The 20,324-nt window shown below is 45.3% G+C and overlaps 1 protein-coding gene across 4 annotated transcripts in view; it reads right to left on the bottom strand.

The window, feature by feature from the left end:
• The window catches only part of LOC118382419 (cyclin-dependent kinase-like 5), a 248,731-nt gene that overhangs the window by 8,978 nt on the left and 219,429 nt on the right, over positions 1-20,324 (bottom strand). For 2 of the 4 annotated variants that reach the window (XM_052475786.1, XM_052475787.1), the window contains exons 14-15: positions 20,107-20,215; positions 9,903-10,049 (exon numbers count right to left, since the gene is read on the bottom strand). In XM_052475786.1, the coding sequence (XP_052331746.1) occupies positions 9,903-10,049; positions 20,107-20,215 (256 nt within the window). The remainder of the gene's footprint in view (positions 1-9,902; positions 10,050-20,106; positions 20,216-20,324) is intronic. The other 2 variants (XM_052475788.1, XM_052475789.1) reach the window with 1 other exon arrangement.

Here is a 20,324-nt window from a genome sequence, read left to right as displayed (position 1 = left end):
ACATATACAAATGAAAACATATGCAAAGGGGTGAAAACATATACAAAGGGGTGAAAACATATGCAAAGGGGTGAAAACATATACAAAGGGGTGAAAACATATACAAAGGGGTGAAAACATAAAACAAAACATACAAAGGGGTGAAAACATAAACAAAGGGGTGAAAACATATACAAAGGGGTGAAAACATATACAAAGGGGTGAAAACATATACAAAGGGGTGAAAACATATACAAAGGGGTGAAAACATATACAAAGGGGTGAAAACATAAAAGGGGGTGAAAACATATGAAAACACAAAGGGGTGAAAACATATACAAAGGGGTGAAAACATATGCAAAGGGGTGAAAACATATACAAAGGGGTGAAAACATATACAAAGGGGTGAAAACATATGCAAAGGGGGTGAAAACATATACAAAGGGGTGAAAACATATACAAAGGGGTGAAAACATATGCAAAAGGGGTGAAAACATATACAAAGGGGTGAAAACATATACAAAGGGGTGAAAACATATACAAAGGGGTGAAAACATATGAAAACAAAGGGGTGAAAACATATACAAAGGGGTGAAAACATATGCAAAGGGGTGAAAACATATACAAAGGGGTGAAAACATATACAAAGGGGTGAAAACATATGCAAAGGGGTGAAAACATATACAAAGGGGTGAAAACATATGCAAAGGGGGTGAAAACATATACAAAGGGGTGAAAACATATGAAAACATATACAAAGGGGTGAAAACAAAGGGGTGAAAACATATACAAAGGGGTGAAAAAACATATACAAAGGGGTGAAAACATATACAAAGGGGTGAAAACATATGCAAAGGGGTGAAAACATATGCAAAGGGGTGAAAACATATGCAAAGGGGTGGGGTGAAAACATATACAAAGGGGTGAAAACATATACAAAGGGGTGAAAACATATACAAAGGGGGAAAACATATACAAAACATATACAAAGGGGGGGTGAAAACATATACAAAGGGGTGAAAACATATGCAAAAGGGGTGAAAACATATGCAAAGGGGTGAAAACATATGCAAAGGGGTGAAAACATAAAAGGGGTGAAAACAAAGGGGTGAAAACATATACAAAGGGGTGAAAACATATGCAAAGGGGTGAAAACATATACAAAGGGGTGAAAACATATACAAAGGGGTGAAAACATATACAAAGGGGTGAAAACATATGCAAAGGGGTGAAAACATATACAAAGGGGTGAAAACATATGCAAAGGGGTGAAAACATATGCAAAGGGGTGAAAACATATGCAAAGGGGTGAAAACATATACAAAGGGGTGAAAACATATGCAAAGGGGTGAAAACATATACAAAGGGGTGAAAACATATGCAAAGGGGTGAAAACATATGCAAAGGGGTGAAAACATATGCAAGGGGTGAAAACATATGCAAAGGGGGTGAAAACATATGCAAAAGGGGTGAAAACATATACAAAGGGGTGAAAACATATACAAAGGGGTGAAAACATATACAAAGGGGTGAAAACATATACAAAGGGGTGAAAACATATACAAAGGGGTGAAAACATATGCAAAGGGGTGAAAACATATGCAAAGGGGGGTGAAAACATATGCAAAGGGGTGAAAACATATACAAAGGGGTGAAAACATATGCAAAGGGGGTGAAAACATATGCAAAGGGGTGAAAACATATACAAAGGGGTGAAAACATATACAAAGGGGTGAAAACATATACAAAGGGGTGAAAACATATACAAAGGGGTGAAAACATATACAGGGGTGAAAACATATACAAAGGGGTGAAAACATATGCAAAGGGGTGAAAACATATACAAAGGGGTGAAAACATATGCAAAGGGGGTGAAAACATATGCAAAGGGGTGAAAACATATGCAAAGGGGTGAAAACATATACAAAGGGGTGAAAACATATGCAAAGGGGTGGGGGTGAAAACATATATGAAAACAAAGGGGTGAAAACATATGCAAAGGGGTGAAAACATATACAAAGGGGTGAAAACATATGCAAAGGGGTGAAAACATATGCAAAGGGGTGGGGGTGAAAACATATGCAAAGGGGTGAAAACATATACAAAGGGGGTGAAAACATATACAAAGGGGGTGAAAACATATACAAAGGGGGTGAAAACATATACAAAGGGGTGAGGGGTGAAAACATATACAAAGGGGTGAAAACATATACAAAGGGGTGAAAACATATGCAAAGGGGTGAAAAAAACATATAAAAACATATACAAAGGGGTGAAAACATATACAAAGGGGGTGAAAACATATAAAACATATACAAAGGGGTGAAAACATATACAAAGGGGTGAAAACATATACAAAGGGGTGAAAACATATACAAAGGGGTGAAAACATATACAAAGGGGTGAAAACATATACAAAGGGGTGAAAACATATACAAAGGGGGTGAAAACATATAAAGGGGTGAAAACATATACAAAGGGGGTGAAAACATATACAAAGGGGTGAAAACATATACAAAGGGGTGAAAACATATACAAAGGGGTGAAAACATATACAAAGGGGTGAAAACATATGAAAACATATACAAAGGGGGTGAAAACATATGCAAAGGGGTGAAAACATATACAAAGGGGTGAAAACATATACAAAGGGGTGAAAACATATACAAAGGGGTGAAAACATATACAAAGGGGGTGAAAACATATACAAAGGGGTGAAAACATATACAAAGGGGTGAAAACATATACAAAGGGGTGAAAACATATGAAAACAAAGGGGTGAAAACATAACAAAGGGGTGAAAACATACAAAGGGGTGAAAACATATGCAAAGGGGTGAAAACATATGCAAAGGGGTGAAAACATATGCAAAGGGGTGAAAACATATACAAAGGGGTGAAAACATATACAAAGGGGTGAAAACATATACAAAGGGGTGAAAACATATACAAAGGGGTGAAAACATATACAAAGGGGTGAAAACATATACAAAGGGGTGAAAACATATACAAAGGGGGTGAAAACATATACAAAGGGGGTGAAAACATATACAAAGGGGTGAAAACATATACAAAGGGGTGAAAACATATACAAAGGGGTGAAAACATATACAAAGGGGTGAAAACAAAGGGGTGAAAACATATACAAAGGGGTGAAAACATATACAAAGGGGTGAAAACATATACAAAGGGGTGAAGGGGTGAAAACATATACAAAGGGGTGAAAACATATACAAAGGGGTGAAAACATATACAAAGGGGTGAAAACATACAAAGGGGTGAAAACATATGAAAACAAAGGGGTGAAAACATATACAAAGGGGTGAAAACATATGAAAACAAAGGGGTGAAAACATATACAAAGGGGTGAAAACATATACAAAGGGGTGAAAACATATGAAAACATATACAAAGGGGTGAAAACATATGCAAAGGGGTGAAAACATATACAAAGGGGTGAAAACATATGAAAACATAAAGGGGTGAAAACATATACAAAGGGGTGAAAACAAAGGGGTGAAAACATATATGAAAACAAAGGGGTGAAAACATATACAAAGGGGTGAAAACATATGCAAAGGGGTGAAAACATATGCAAAGGGGTGAAAACATATACAAAGGGGTGAAAACAAAGGGGTGAAAACATATACAAAGGGGTGAAAACATATACAAAGGGGTGAAAACATATACAAAGGGGTGAAAACATATACAAAGGGGTGAAAACATATAGGGGTGAAAACATATACAAAGGGGTGAAAAATATGGGGTGAAAACATATACAAAGGGGTGAAAACATATACAAAGGGGTGAAAACATATGAAAACAAAGGGGTGAAAACATATACAAAGGGGTGAAAACATATGCAAAGGGGTGAAAACATATATGAAAACATAAAGGGGTGAAAACAAACAAATGAAAACATACAAAGGGGTGAAAACATATATGAAAACATATACAAAGGGGTGAAAACATATGAAAACAAAGGGGTGAAAACATATGAAAACAAAGGGGTGAAAACATATACAAAGGGGTGAAAACAAACAGGGGTGAAAACATACAAAGGGGTGAAAACATATACAAAGGGGTGAAAACATATACAAAGGGGTGAAAACATAACAAAGGGGTGAAAACATACAAAGGGGTGAAAACATATACAAAGGGGTGAAAACATATACAAAGGGGTGAAAAAACATATACAAAGGGGTGAAAACATATACAAAGGGGTGAAAACATATACAAAGGGGTGAAAAATAGGGGTGAAAACATATACAAAGGGGTGAAAACATATACAAAGGGGTGAAAACATATACAAAGGGGTGAAAACATATACAAAGGGGTGAAAACATATACAAAGGGGGTGAAAACATATACAAAGGGGGTGAAAACATATACAAAGGGGGTGAAAACATATACAAAGGGGGTGAAAACATATGCACGCACCACTTTTACGTTTAGAATTTGTTTTGCATTCACCTTTGTGTAATATTTGGTTATGTCCATTACATGAAATCCAAATAAAAATCAATTTAAATGACAGATTATAAAGCAACAAAATAGGAACAACACAGAGGGGATCAATACTTTTGCAAGGCTACGCATCTAACCCTAACCAGAAACCCAACACCCACCTAACCCTAACCAGAAACCCAACACCCATCTAACCCTAACCAGAAACCCAACACCCACCTAACCCTAACCAGAAACCCAACACCCACCTAACCCTAACCAGAAACCCAACACCCATCTAACCCTAACCAGAAACCCAACACCCACCTAACCCTAACCAGAAACCCAACACCCATCTAACCCTAACCAGAAACCCAACACCCACCTAACCCTAACCAGAAACCCAACACCCACCTAACCCTAACCAGAAACCCAACACCCATCTAACCCTAACCAGAAACCCAACACCCACCTAACCCTAACCAGAAACCCAACACCCATCTAACCCTAACCAGAAACCCAACACCCACCTAACCCTAACCAGAAACCCAACACCCACCTAACCCTAACCAGAAACCCAACACCCATCTAACCCTAACCAGAAACCCAACACCCATCTAACCCTAACCAGAAACCCAACACCCATCTAACCCTAACCAGAAACCCAACACCCATCTAACCCTAACCAGAAACCCAACACCCATCTAACCCTAACCAGAAACCCAACACCCACCTAACCCTAACCAGAAACCCAACACCCACCTCTAACCAGAAACCCAACACCCACCTAACCTAACCAGAAACCCAACACCCACCTAACCCTAACCAGAAACCCAACACCCATCTAACCCTAACCAGAAACCCAACACCCACCTAACCCTAACCAGAAACCCAACACCCACCTAACCCTAACCAGAAACCCAACACCCACCTAACCCTAACCAGAAACCCAACACCCACCTAACCCTAACCAGAAACCCAACACCCACCTCTAACATAACCCTAACCAGAAACCCAACACCCACCTAACCCTAACCAGAAACCCAACACCCACCTAACAGAAACCTAACCAGAAACCCAACACCCACCTACACACACCCACAACCCTAACCAGAAACCCAACACCCACCTAACCCTAACCAGAAACCCAACACCCACCTAACCCCTAACCAGAAACCCAACACCCATCTAACCCTAACCAGAAACCCAACACCCATCTAACCCTAACCCCAACACCCATCTAACCCTAACCAGAAACCCAACACCCATCTAACCATCTAACCCTAACCAGAAACCCAACACCCACCTAACCCTAACCAGAAACCCAACACCCACCTAACCAGAAACAACACCCATAACCCTAACCAGAAACCCAACACCCACTAACCCTAACCAGAAACCCAACACCCATCTAACCCTAACCAGAAACCCAACACCCACCTAACCCTAACCAGAAACCCAACACCCACTAACCCTAACAGAAACCCAACACCCATCTAACCCTAACCAGAAACCCAACACCCACCTAACCCTAACCAGAAACCCTAACCAGAAACACCAACACCCATAACCCTAACCAGAAACCCAACCAGAAACCAACACCTAACCCTAACCAGAAACCCAACACCCATCTAACCCTAACCAGAAACCCAACACCCACCAAACCCTAACCAGAAACCCAACACCCACCTAACCCTAACCAGAAACCCAACACCCACCTAACCCTAACCAGAAACCCAACACCCACCTAACCCTAACCAGAAACCCAACACCCACCTAACCCTAACCAGAAACCCAACACCCATCTAACCCTAACCAGAAACCCAACACCCACCTAACCCTAACCAGAAACCCAAAACCCACCTACACACATAACCCTAACCAGAAACCCAACACCCACCTAACCCTAACCAGAAACCCAACACCCACCTAACCCTAACCAGAAACCCAACACCCACCTAACCCTAACCAGAAACCCAACACCCACCTAACCCTAACCAGAAACCCAACACCCACCTAACCCTAACCAGAAACCCAACACCCACCTACACACATAACCCTAACCAGTAACCCTAACCAGAAACCCAACACCCACCTAACCCTAACCAGACCCAAACCAACACCCACCCAACACCCTAATCAGAAACCAACACCCACCAAACCCTAACCAGAAACCCAACACCCACCTACACACATAACCCTAACCAGAAACCCAACACCCATCTAACCCTAACCAGAAACCCAACACCCATCTAACCCTAACCAGAAACCCAACACCCACCTAACCCTAACCAGAAACCCAACACCCCCATAACCCTAACCAGAAACCCAACACCCACCTAACCCTAACCAGAAACCCAACACCCATCTAACCCTAATCAGAAACCCAACACCCACCTAACCCTAACCAGAAAACCAGAAACCCAACACCCACCAAACCCTAACCAGAAACCCAACAAACCCACCTAACCAGAAACCAACACATAACCCTAACCAGAAACCCAACACCCATAACCCTAACCAGAAACCCAACACCCACCTAACCCTAACCAGAAACCCAACACCCACCTAACCCTAACCAGAAACCCAACACCCACCTAACCCTAACCAGAAACCCAACACCCATCTAACCCTAACCAGAAACCCAACACCCACCTAACCCTAACCAGAAACCAACACCCATCTAACCCACCTAACCAGAAACCCAACACCCACCTAACCCTAACCAGAAACCCAACACCCACCTAACCCTAACCAGAAACCCAACACCCACCTAACCCTAACCAGAAACCCAACACCCCTAATCTAACCCTAACCAGAAACCCAACACCCACCTAACCCTAACCAGAAACCCAAAACCCACCTACACACATAACCCTAACCAGAAACCCAACACCCACCTAACCCTAACCAGAAACCCAACACCCATCTAACCCAACACCCACCTAACCCTAACCAGAAACCCAACACCCACCTAACCCTAACCAGAAACCCAACACCCATCTAACCCTAACCAGAAACCCAACACCCACCTAACCCTAACCAGAAACCCAACACCCACCTAACCCTAACCAGAAACCCAACACCCACCTAACCCTAACCAGAAACCCAACACCCACCTAACCCTAACCAGAAACCCAACACCCATCTAACCCTAACCAGAAACCCAACACCCACCTAACCCTAACCAGAAACCCAACACCCACCTAACCCTAACCAGAAACCCAACACCCACCTAACCCTAACCAGAAACCCAACACCCACCTAACCCTAACCAGAAACCCAACACCCACCTACACACATAACCCTAACCAGAAACCCAACACCCACCTAACCCTAACCAGAAACCCAACACCCACCTACCCCTAACCAGAAACCCAACACCCATCTAACCCTAACCAGAAACCCAACACCCATCTAACCCTAACCAGAAACCCAACACCCATCTAAACCTAACCAGAAACCCAACACCCACCTAACCCTAACCAGAAACCCAACACCCACCTACACACATAACCCTAACCAGAAACCCAACGCCCACGTAACCCTAACCAGAAACCCAACACCCATCTAACCCTAACCAGAAACCCAACACCCACCTAACCCTAACAAGAAACCCAACACCCACCTACACACATAACCCTAACCAGAAACCTAACACCCACCTAACCCTAACCAGAAACCCAACACCCATCTAACCCTAACCAGAAACCCAACACCCACCTAACCTAACAAGAAACCCAACAAATCTAACCCTAACCAGAAACCCAACACCCCCACCCTACCCACCCTAACCCTAACCAGAAACCCAACACCCACCTAACCCTAACCAGAAACCCAACACCCACCTAACCCTAACCAGAAACCCAACACCCATCTAACCCTAACCAGAAACCCAACACCCACCTAACCCTAACCAGAAACCCAACACCCACCTACACACATAACCCTAACCAGAAACCCAACACCCACCTAACCCTAACAAGAAACCCAACACCCATCTAACCCTAACCAGAAACCCAACACCCACCTAACCCTAACCAGAAAACCAACACCCACCTAACCCTAACCAGAAACCCAACACCCACCTAACCCTAACCAGAAACCAACACCCACCTACACACATAACCGTTACCAGAAACCCAACACCCACCTAACCCTAACCAGAAAACCAACACCCACCAAACCCTAATCAGAAACCAACACCCACCAAACCCTAATCAGAAAACCAACACCCACCTACACACATAACCCTAACCAGAAACCCAACACCCATCTAACCCTAACCAGAAACCCAACACCCATCTAACCCTAACCAGAAACCCAACACCCACATAACCCTAACCAGAAACCCAACACCCACATAACCCTAACCAGAAACCCAACACCCACCTAACCCTAACCAGAAACCCAACACCCATCTAACCCTAATCAGAAACCAACACCCACCTAACCCTAACCAGAAAACCAGCACCCACCAAACCCTAATCAGAAAACCAAAACCCACCTACACACATAACCCTAACCAGAAACCCAACACCCACATAACCCTAACCAGAAACCCAACACCCACCTAACCCTAACCAGAAACCCAACACCCATCTAACCCTAACCAGAAACCCAACACCCATCTAACCCTAACCAGAAACCCAACACCCACCTAACCCTAACCAGAAACCCAACACCCACCTAACCCTAACCAGAAACCCAACACCCACCTAACCCTAACCAGAAACCCAACACCCACCTACACACATAACCCTAACCAGAAACCCAACACCCACCTAACCCTAACCAGAAACCCAACACCCACCTAACCCTAACCAGAAACCCAACACCCACCTACACACATAACCCTAACCAGAAACCCAACACCCACCTAACCCTAACCAGAAAACCAACACCCACCTAACCCTAACCAGAAAACCAACACCCACCAAACCCTAATCAGAAAACCAACACCCACCAAACCCTAATCAGAAAACCAACATCCACCAAACCCTAATCAGAAAACCAACACCCACCAAACCCTAACCAGAAAATCAACACCCACTAACACACATAACCCTAACCAGAAAACCAACACCCACCTAACCCTAACCAGAAAACCAACACCCACCAAACTCTAATCAGAAAACCAACACCCACCTAACCCTAACCAGAAAACCAACACACCTACTGCCCTTTAAGGCTGTAAATCTTCCAATATTCTCCATGCCAGACTCCTAGCATTCAGAATTTATTTCAACATTAACGATCTAGTAAAATATCCATTAGGCAGTCGACATTGCTCAGAATGTCTCTAAGAAGAGACATCCCACTCGCTGTTTGTTTATGGTTTATTGACAGTCAATGAACTAAGCAGACCAAACCCAGCTGCTATCGCATTGGTGTCTATGGGAGAGACACCCAGTTAAGTAGACCAAAACTGACGGCTTGAGTGAACCATCTTAATTTATACACCATATTTGGCTTTACCTGACAGTGTGCATCAGACATTTTTTCTGATGGCCAGTTTCTCTCCCGTGATTGGTCCCGCTCCTGGTTCCGGTGGCGGCTGCTCTGATGACCCGATGACCGGGCGGACTTCTGGACGACCACGTGATCTGCCCCGTCACCTGGGACCTATCCCCATACAGAGGTCAGACGTTAGATTTCACCACTCATTCCCCAAGCAACACCAGAACATTCCCCCTGCAACCCCAGAACATTCCCCCAGCAACACCAGAACATTCCCCCAGCAACACCAGAACATTCCCCCAGCAACACCAGAACATTCCCCCAGCAACACCAGAACATTCCCCCAGCAACACCAGAACATTCCCCCAACAACTCCAGAACATTCCCCCAGCAACACCAGAACATTTCTCCAGCAACACCAGAACATTCCACCTGCAACCCCAGAACATTCCCCCTGCAACCCCAGAACATTCTCCCTGCAACACCGGCCCCTAAATAGTTACCATTATGCTACAAGGTGTGGTTTGGGCTGTCTGAATCCTGACTCAGGAAGGCCACCAAAAATTCTGAGATTTCCATACCCAACTATAACATTTTCCGTCAAGATAGAACTGCCAAAGGGGGAGGAGTTGCAGTCTACTGCAGAGATAGCCTGCAAAGTAATGTCATACTTTCCAGGTCCATACCCAAACAGTTCGAACTACTAATTTTAAAATGACTCTCTCCAGAAAAAAGTCTCTCAATGTTGCCGCCTGCTACCGACCCCCCTCAGCTCCCAGCTGTGCCCTGGACACCATTTGTGAATTGATTGCCCCCCATCTAGCTTCAGAGTTTGTTCTGTTAGGTGACCTAAACTGGGATATGCTTAACACCACGGCAGTTCTACAATCTAAGCTAGATGCCCTCAATCTCACACAAATCATCAAGGAACCCACCAGGTACAACCCTAAATCTGTAACCAAGGGCACCCTCATAGACGTCATCTTGACCAACTGGCCCTCCAAATACACCTCCGCTGTCTTCAACCAGGATCTCAGCGATCACTGCCTCATTGCCTGCATCCGCTACGGATCCGCAGTCAAACGACCACCCCTCATCACTGTCAAATGCTCCCTAAAACACTTCTGTGAGCAGGCCTTTCTAATCGACCTGGCCCGGGTATCCTGGAAGGACATTGACCTAATCCCATCAGTTGAGGATGCCTGGTCATTCTTTAAAAGTAACTTCCTCACCGTTTTAGATAAGCATGCTCCGTTCAAAAAATGCAGAACTAAGAACAGATATAGCCCTTGATTCACTCCAGACCTGATTGCCCTCGACCAGCACAAAAACATCCTGTGGCGGACTGCAATATCATCGAATAGTCCCCGCGATATGCAACTGTTCAGGGAAGTCAGGAACCAATACACGCAGTCAGTCAGGAAAGCAAAGGCCAGCTTCTTCAGGCAGAAATTTGCATTCTGTAGCTCTAACTACAAAAAGTTCTGGGACACTGAAGTCCATGGAGAACAAGAGCACCTCCTCCCAGCTGCCCACTGCACGTTTGCTTGGTAACACAGTCACCACCGATAAATCCATGATTATCGAAAACTTCAACAAGCATTTCTCAATGGCTGGCCATGCCTTCCTCCTGGCTACTCCAACCTCGGCCAACAGCTCCGCCCCCCCCCGCAGCTACTCGCCCAAGCCTCTCCAGGTTCTCCTTTACCCAAATCCAGATAGCAGATGTTCTGAAAGAGCTGCAAAACCTGGACCCGTACAAATCAGCTGGGCTTGACAACCTTGACCCTCTATTTCTGAAACTATCCGCCGCCATTGTCACAACCCCTATTACCAGCCTGTTCAACCTCTCTTTCATATCGTCTGAGATCCCCAAGGATTGGAAAGCTGCCTCAGTCATCCCCCCTTCAAAGGGGGAGACACCCTGGACCCAAACTGTTACAGACCTATATCCATCCTGCCCTGCCTATCTAAGGTCTTCGAAAGCCAAGTCAACAAACAGGTCACTGACCATCTCGAATCCCACCGTACCTTCTCCGCTGTGCAATCTGGTTTCCGAGCCGGTCACGGGTGCACCTCAGCCACGCTCAAGGTACTAAACGATATCATAACCGCCATCGATAAAAGACAGTACTGTGCAGCCGTCTTCATCGACCTTGCCAAGGCTTTCGACTCTGTCAATCACCATATTCTTATCGGCAGACTCAGTAGCCTCGGTTTTTCTGATGACTGCCTTGCCTGGTTCACCAACTATGCAGACAGAGTTCAGTGTGTCAAATCGGAGGGCATGCTGTCCGGTCCTCTGGCAGTCTCTATGGGGGTGCCACAGGGCTCAATTCTCGGGCCGACTCTTTTCTCTGTATATATCAATGATGTTGCTCTTGCTGCGGGCGATTCCCTGATCCACCTCGACGCAGACGACACCCTTCTGTATACTTCCGGCCCGTCCTTGGACACTGTGCTATCTAACCTCCAAACGAGCTTCAATGCCATACACCACTCCTTCTGTGGCCTCCAACTGCTCTTAAACGCTAGTAAAACCAAATGCATGCTTTTCAACCATTCGCTGCCTGCACCCGCACGCCCGACTAGCATCACCACCCTGGATGGTTCCGACCTAGAATATGTGGACATCTACAAGTACCTAGGTGTCTGGCTAGACTGTACACTCTCCTTCCAGACTCATATCAAACATCTCCAATCTAAAATCAAATCTAGTTGGCTTTCTATTCCGTAACAAAGCCTCCTTCACTCACGCCGCCAAACTTACCCTAGTAAAACTCACTATCCTACCGATCCTCGACTTCGACGATGTCATCTACAAAATAGCTTCCAACACTCTACTCAGCAAACTGGATGCAGTTTATCACAGTGCCATCCGTTTTGTTACTAAAGCACCTTATACCACCCACCACTGCGACCTGTATGCTCTAGTCGGCTGGCCCTCGCTACATATTCATCGCCAGACCCACTGGCTCCAGGTCATCTACAAGTCCATGCTAGGTAAAGCTCCGCCTTATCTCAGTTCACTGGTCACGATGGCTGGTTCTCTGCTGCCTGTGACTGGAACAAATTGCAAAAATTGCTGAAGTTGGAAACTTTTATCTCCCTCACCAAATTCAAACATCTGCTAAATAGCCCACCCAATTTTACCTACCTCTTCCCCATACTGTTTATATTTATTTACTTTTCTGCTCTTTTGCACCCCAATATCTCTACCTGTACATGACCATCTGATCATATATCACTCCAGTGTTAATCTGCAAAATTGTAATTATTTGCCTACCTCGTCATGCCTTTTGCACACAATGTATATAGACTCTCTTTTTCGACTGTGTTATTGACTTGTTAATTGTTTACTCCATGTGTAACTCTGTGTTGTCTGTTCACACTGCTATGCTTTATCTTGGCCAGGTCGCAGTTGCAAATGAGAACTTGTTCTCAACAAGCCTACCTGGTTAAATAAAGGTGAAATAAAATAAAATAAATAAATAAAGAGTTACCATTATGCTACAAGGTGTGGATTGGACTGTCATAGCCCCTAAATAGTTACTATTATGCTACCAGGTGTGGGTTGGACTGTCATAGCCCCTAAATAGTTACCATTATGCTACAAGGTGTGTTTTGGACTGTCAAAGCCCCTAAAGAGTTACCATTATGCTACAAGGTGTGGGTTGGACTGTCATAGCCCCTAAATAGTTACCTTTATGCTACAAGGTGTGGGTTGGACTGTCAAAGCCCCTAAATACTTACCATTATGCTACATGGTGTGGGTTGGACTGTCATAGGCCCTAAAAACCATTGCTACCCTCTGTTCTCTCTGTCTGTAGAACTGGAGGATATTCTGGGGTAGAGCAGGAGGGATATTTGGCGTACAACAGGGAGGATGATCTGGGGTAGACCAGAGGGGATATTCTGGGGTAGAGCAGAGGGGATATTCTGGGGTAGAGCAGAGGGGATAGTCTGGGGTAGAGCAGAGGGGATATTCTGGGGTAGACCAGAGGGGATATTCTGGGGTAGAGCAGAGGGGATATTCTGGGGTAGAGCAGAGGGGATATTCTGGGGTAGAGCAGAGGGGATATTCTGGGGTAGAGCAGAGGGGATATTCTGGGGTAGAGCAGAGGGGATAGTCTGGGGTAGAGCAGAGGGGATATTCTGGGGTAGAGCAGAGGGGATATTCTGGGGTAGACCAGAGGGGATATTCTGGGGTAGAGCAGAGGGGATATTCTGGGGTAGAGCAGAGGGGATATTCTGGGGTAGACCAGAGGGGATATTCTGGGGTAGAGCAGAGGGGATATTCTGGGGTAGAGCAGAGGGGATATTCTGGGGTAGACCAGAGGGGATATTCTGGGGTAGAGCAGAGGGGATATTCTGGGGTAGAGCAGAGGGGATATTCTGGGGTAGAGCAGAGGGGATATTCTGGGGTAGAGCAGAGGGGATATTCTGGGGTAGAGCAGAGGGGATAGTCTGGGGTAGAGCAGAGGGGATATTCTGGGGTACAGCAGGGAGGATAATCTGGGGTAGAGCAGAGGGGATATTCTGGGGTAGAGCAGAGGGGATATTCTGGGGTAGAGCAGAGGGGATATTCTGGGGTAGAGCAGAGGGGATATTCTGGGGTAGAGCAGATGGGATATTCTGGGGTAGAGCAGAGGGGATATTCTGGGGTACAGCAGGGAGGATAATCTGGGGTAGAGCAGAGGGGATATTCTGGGGTAGAGCAGAGGGGATATTCTGGGGTACAGCAGGGAGGATATTCTGGGGTAGAGCAGAGGGGATATTCTGGGGTAGAGCAGAGGGGATATTCTGGGGTAGACCAGAGGGGATATTCTGGGGTAGAGCAGAGGGGATATTCTGGGGTAGAGCAGAGGGGATATTCTGGGGTAGACCAGAGGGGATATTCTGGGGTAGAGCAGAGGGGATATTCTGGGGTAGAGCAGAGGGGATATTCTGGGGTAGAGCAGAGGGGATATTCTGGGGTAGAGCAGAGGGGATATTCTGGGGTACAGCAGGGAGGATATTCTGGGGTAGAGCAGAGGGGATAGTCTGGGGTAGAGCAGAGGGGATATTCTGGGGTACAGCAGGGAGGATAATCTGGGGTAGAGCAGAGGGGATATTCTGGGGTAGACCAGAGGGGATATTCTGGGGTAGAGCAGAGGGGATATTCTGGGGTAGAGCAGAGGGGATATTCTGGGGTAGAGCAGATGGGATATTCTGGGGTAGAGCAGAGGGGATATTCTGGGGTACAGCAGGGAGGATAATCTGGGGTAGAGCAGAGGGGATATTCTGGGGTAGAGCAGAGGGGATATTCTGGGGTACAGCAGGGAGGATATTCTGGGGTAGAGCAGAGGGGATATTCTGGGGTAGAGCAGAGGGGATATTCTGGGGTAGAGCAGGGAGGATAATCTGGGGTAGAGCAGAGGGGATATTCTGGGGTACAGCAGGGAGGATAATCTGGGGTAGAGCAGAGGGGATATTCTGGGGTAGAGCAGAGGGGATATTCTGGGGTAGAGCAGATGGGATATTCTGGGGTAGAGCAGAGGGGATATTCTGGGGTACAGCAGGGAGGATAATCTGGGGTAGAGCAGAGGGGATATTCTGGGGTAGAGCAGAGGGGATATTCTGGGGTACAGCAGGGAGGATATTCTGGGGTAGAGCAGAGGGGATATTCTGGGGTAGAGCAGAGGGGATATTCTGGGGTACAGCAGGGAGGATATTCTGGGGTAGAGCAGATGGGATATTCTGGGGTAGAGCAGAGGGGATATTCTGGGGTACAGCAGGGAGGATAATGTGCACCTTCAAGATTTTCAGTTCTTAACCATGCAAGACTATCCCGCCACCCTCTCACCCTTCCCTCCCTCACCCCGACCTCTCTGCATGCTGTCAGCTGCCTGCCTGTACAGCTGGAGTCACAGGTGACAACAAAATCAGAATCCTGTAGACCCACAGAATGAGGACAGGAAAGGTAAACTACCCAACAACAGATCCATGAAGTGACTGAAATAACATTTTCTGAAGGGCCCTATCTGGTCAGATTGTCCTGGTCTGGATCGAAACATTTTGATAGAGGATTCAATCCATATTATAAATCAGCTTTACATTGAATTGTGTTGGTTCAATTTGTTTCAACGCTCTCATGATGTCATCATGACCAAAGTAGCATGTGTCTAGCTATGTGATTAAAGTACACTATAAGAGTACACTAGGTCTACATACTAACCTCCTGATGACATCCTGTTTGAGCGTTTGATGGATCTGGTTGGTTCTAGTTTCATAATGATTATAATGATTCGAGACCAGACAAGAGGAGATTAATTAGAGTTGATTCATTATGGTTAACGTCAGCATGCGGTGATGACAATGGTTCCATGGGGTTAGACTTGTACTGTAGAGAACAGATACACCATGGGAGAAGAGACAACAGGTCGCACCATCGCTGAGGAGATTTATGTTATTCTTTGAGTTACAGAGGGGGAAAATACATTTCTTCATGAGGGGAGTCCTTCTGTCTGGGAGCATCATCTACAAAATAAGAACCACATGACTGCAGGGATAGATGGGCAACAACAACATATACTGTATGAGGTGTCTTTGTCATGGTAACATACAAGATATGTAAGGAAGCAGAGGCCAAAGAAGGAAACACTGTGATATATAGACAGACTTAAGCATTATGTAGAGATACTGCACATACGTAGAGACACATACAGTATCAGTCAAAAGTTTGGACACACCTCCTCCCTCGTTCAAGGGTTTTTCTTTATTTTTACTATTTTCTTCATTGTAGAATAATAATGAAGACATCAAGACTATGAAATAACACACATGGAATCATGTAGTAACCAAAAAAGTGTTAAATAATTATTCAAAGTAGCCAACCTTTGCCTTGATGACAGCTTTGCACACTCTTGGCATTCTCTTCACCTGGAATGTTTTTCAAACAGTCTTGAAGAAGTTCCCACATATGCTGAGCACTTGTTGGCTTCTTTTCCTTCACTCTGTGGTCCAACTCATCCCAAACCATCTCAATTGGGTTGAGGTTGATTCATTATCGAGGCTAGGTCATCTGATGCAGCATTCCATAACTCTCCTTTTTGGTCAAATAGCCCTTACACAGCCTGGAGGTGTGTTGGGTCATTGTCCTGTTGAAAAACAAATGATAGTACCACTAAGTGCAAACCAGATGGGATGGCGTATCGCTGCAGAATGCTGTGGTAGCCATGCTGATTAAGTGTGTCTTGAATTCTAAATAAATCACAGACAGCAAAAATCAGAAACTTTCTGTCCAAAAATGATGCAGAAAAATTAATCCATGCTTTTGTCACTTCTAGGTTAGACTACTGCAATGCTCTACTTTCCGGCTACCCGGATAAAGCACTGAATAGACTTCAGTTGGTGCTAAATACGGCTGCTAGAATCCTGACTAGAACAAAAAAAATTGATCATATTACTCCAGTGCTAGCCTCTCTACACTGGCTTCCTGTCAAAGCAAGGGCTGATTTCAAGGTTTTACTGCTAACCTACAAAGCATTACATGGGCTTGCTCCTACCTATCTCTCTGATTTGGTCCTGCCGTACATACCTACACGTACGCTACGGTCACAAGACGCAGGCCTCCTAATTGTCCCTAGAATTTCTAAGCAAACAGCTGGAGGCAGGGCTTTCTCCTATAGAGCTCCATTTTTATGGAACGGTCTGCCTACCCATGTCAGAGACGCAAACTCGGTCTCAACCTTTCTGTCTTTACTGAAGACTCATCTCTTCAGTGGGTCATATGATTGAGTGTAGTCTGGCCCAGGAGTTGGAAGGTGAACGGAAAGGCTCTGGAGCAACGAACCGCCCTTGCTGTCTCTGCCTGGCCGGTTCCCCTCTTTCCACTGGGATTCTCTGCCTCTAACCCTATTACAGGGGCTGAGTCACTGGCTTACTGGGGCTCTCTCATGCCGTCCCTGGAAGGGGTGCGTCACCTGAGTGGGTTGATTCACTGATGTGGTCATCCTGTCTGGGTTGGCGCCCCCCCCCTTGGGTTGTGCCATGGCGGAGATCTTTGTGGGCTATACTCAGCCTTGTCTCAGGATGGTAAGTTGGTGGTTGAAGATGTCCCTCTAGTGGTGTGGGGGCTGTGCTTTGGCAAAGTGGGTGGGGTTATATCCTTCCTGTTTGGCCCTGTCCGGGGGTGTCCTCGGATGGGGCTACAGTGTCTCCTGACCCCTCCTGTCTCAGCCTCCAGTATTTATGCTGCAGTAGTTTATGTGTCGGGGGGCTAGGGTCAGTTTGTTATATCTGGAGTACCTCTCCTGTCCTATTCGGTGTCCTGTGTGAATCTAAGTGTGCGTTCTCTAATTCTCTCCTTCTCTCCTTCTCTCTTTCTTTCTCTCTCTCGGAGGACCTGAGCCCTAGGACCATGCCCCAGGACTACCTGACATGATGACTCCTTGCTGTCCCCAGTCCACCTGGCCGTGCTGATGCTCCAGTTTCAACTGACCTGAGCCCTGGGACCATGCCCCAGGACTACCTGACATGATGACTCCTTGCTGTCCCCAGTCCACCTGACCATGCTGCTGCTCCAGTTTCAACTGTTCTGCCTTATTATTATACGACCATGCTGGTCATTTATGAACATTTGAACATCTTGGTCATGTTCTGTTATAATCTCCACCCGGAACAGCCAGAAGAGGACTGGCCACCCCACATAGCCTGGTTCCTCTCTAGGTTTCTTCCTAGGTCTTGGCCTTTCTGGGGAGTTTTTCCTAGCCACCGTGCTTCTACACCTGCATTGCTTGCTGTTTGGGGTTTTAGGCTGGGTTTCTGTACAGCACTTTGAGATATCAGCTGATGTACGAAGGGCTTTATAAATAAATGTGATTTGATTTGACAGTGTCACCAGCAAAGCACCCCCACACCTCCTCCTCCTCCTGTCTTTAAACATCAGCTATCTGAGCAGCTAAACCATCGCTGCAACTGCACCTACCTCATCCCCATATTGTTTTTATTTACTTTTTTTGCACATCATCATCCTCTGCACATCTATCACTCCAGTGTTAATTTGCTAAATTGTAATTACTTCGCTACTATGGCCTATTTATTGCCTTACCTCCTCACGCCATTTGCACACACTGTATATATATACACTTTTCTTCTATTGTGTTATTGACTGTACGTTTGTTTATTCCATGTGTAACTCTGTGTTGTTGTTTGTGTCGCACTGCTTTGCTTTATCTTGGCCGCAGTTGCAGTTGCAGGTCGCAGTTGTGCTTGCCTGATTAAATAAAGACAAAATTAAATAAAAATAAATACAAATGCTTCACGTTGGGAACCACATGTGGCGATCATTACTTCACCTACTCTGCGTCTCACAAAGACACGACGGTTGGACCAAAAATTCAAAAATCTAATTTGGACTCATCAGACCAAATTTCCCCTGGTCTAATGTACATTGCTGGTGTTTCTTGGCCAAAAGCAAGTCTCTTCTTCTTATAGGTGTCCTTTAGTAGTGGTTTATTTGCAGCAATTCGACCATGAAGGCCTGATTCCCGTCTGAACAGTTGATGTTGAGATGCGTCTGTCAGCATTTATTTGGGCTGCAATCTGAGGTGCAGTTAACTCTAATGAACTTATCCTCTGCAGCAGAGGTAACTCTGCGTCTTCCATTCCTGTGACGGTCCTCATGAGAGCCACTGCAATTGAAGAAACTTTCAAAGTTCTTGAAATTGTAAGTATTGACTGACCGTTATGTCTTAAAGTAATGATGGACTGTTGTTTCTCTTTGCTTATTTGAGCTGTTCTTGCCATAATATGGACTTGGTCTTTTACCAAATAGAGCCATCTTCTGCATCCCCCCTTACCTTGTTACAACAAAACTGATTGGCTCAAACGCATTAAGAAGTAAAGAAATTCCAGGGCACACCTGTTAATTGAAATACATTCCAGGTGACTACCTCATGAAGCTGGTTGAGAGAATGCCAAGAGTGTGCAAAGCTGTCATCAAGGCAAAAAGGGTGGCAACATTGAAGAATCTCAAAAATATTTAACACTTTTTTGGTTAATACATGATTCCATATATGTGTGATGTCATAGTTTTGATATCTTCACTATTATTTTACCATGTAGAAATAAAGAAACCCTGGAATGAGTAGGTGCGTCCAAACTTTTGACTGGTACTGTACATATGTTAACTCCAGAGGGTATGGCAGACCATAACATTACAGAAGAGAACAGCACCCACCGTTTGGGACTTGTTCTTCTTCTTCTTCTTTATTGCTCTGAAGAAGCCCTGCTTCTCCTTTTCTTTGATCGGCTCTGATTGGTTCATCACCACGATCTCCGGGCGCATCCTATTGATGGAGAGAACACAATACAGCTGGAAAAACAGAAGGACTCTAACGGAGGGACAGTCCAAGCTGTATTGTACAGTAACTGGAAGGACAGGAAGAGTCTAATGAA

The sequence above is a fragment of the Oncorhynchus keta genome, chromosome 22, assembly GCF_023373465.1.
Source record: "Oncorhynchus keta strain PuntledgeMale-10-30-2019 chromosome 22, Oket_V2, whole genome shotgun sequence".
Classification (NCBI taxonomy): domain Eukaryota; kingdom Metazoa; phylum Chordata; class Actinopteri; order Salmoniformes; family Salmonidae; genus Oncorhynchus; species Oncorhynchus keta.
Note: the sequence above shows the minus strand (reverse complement) of the source record. Positions and strands in the feature narration are given on the sequence as shown.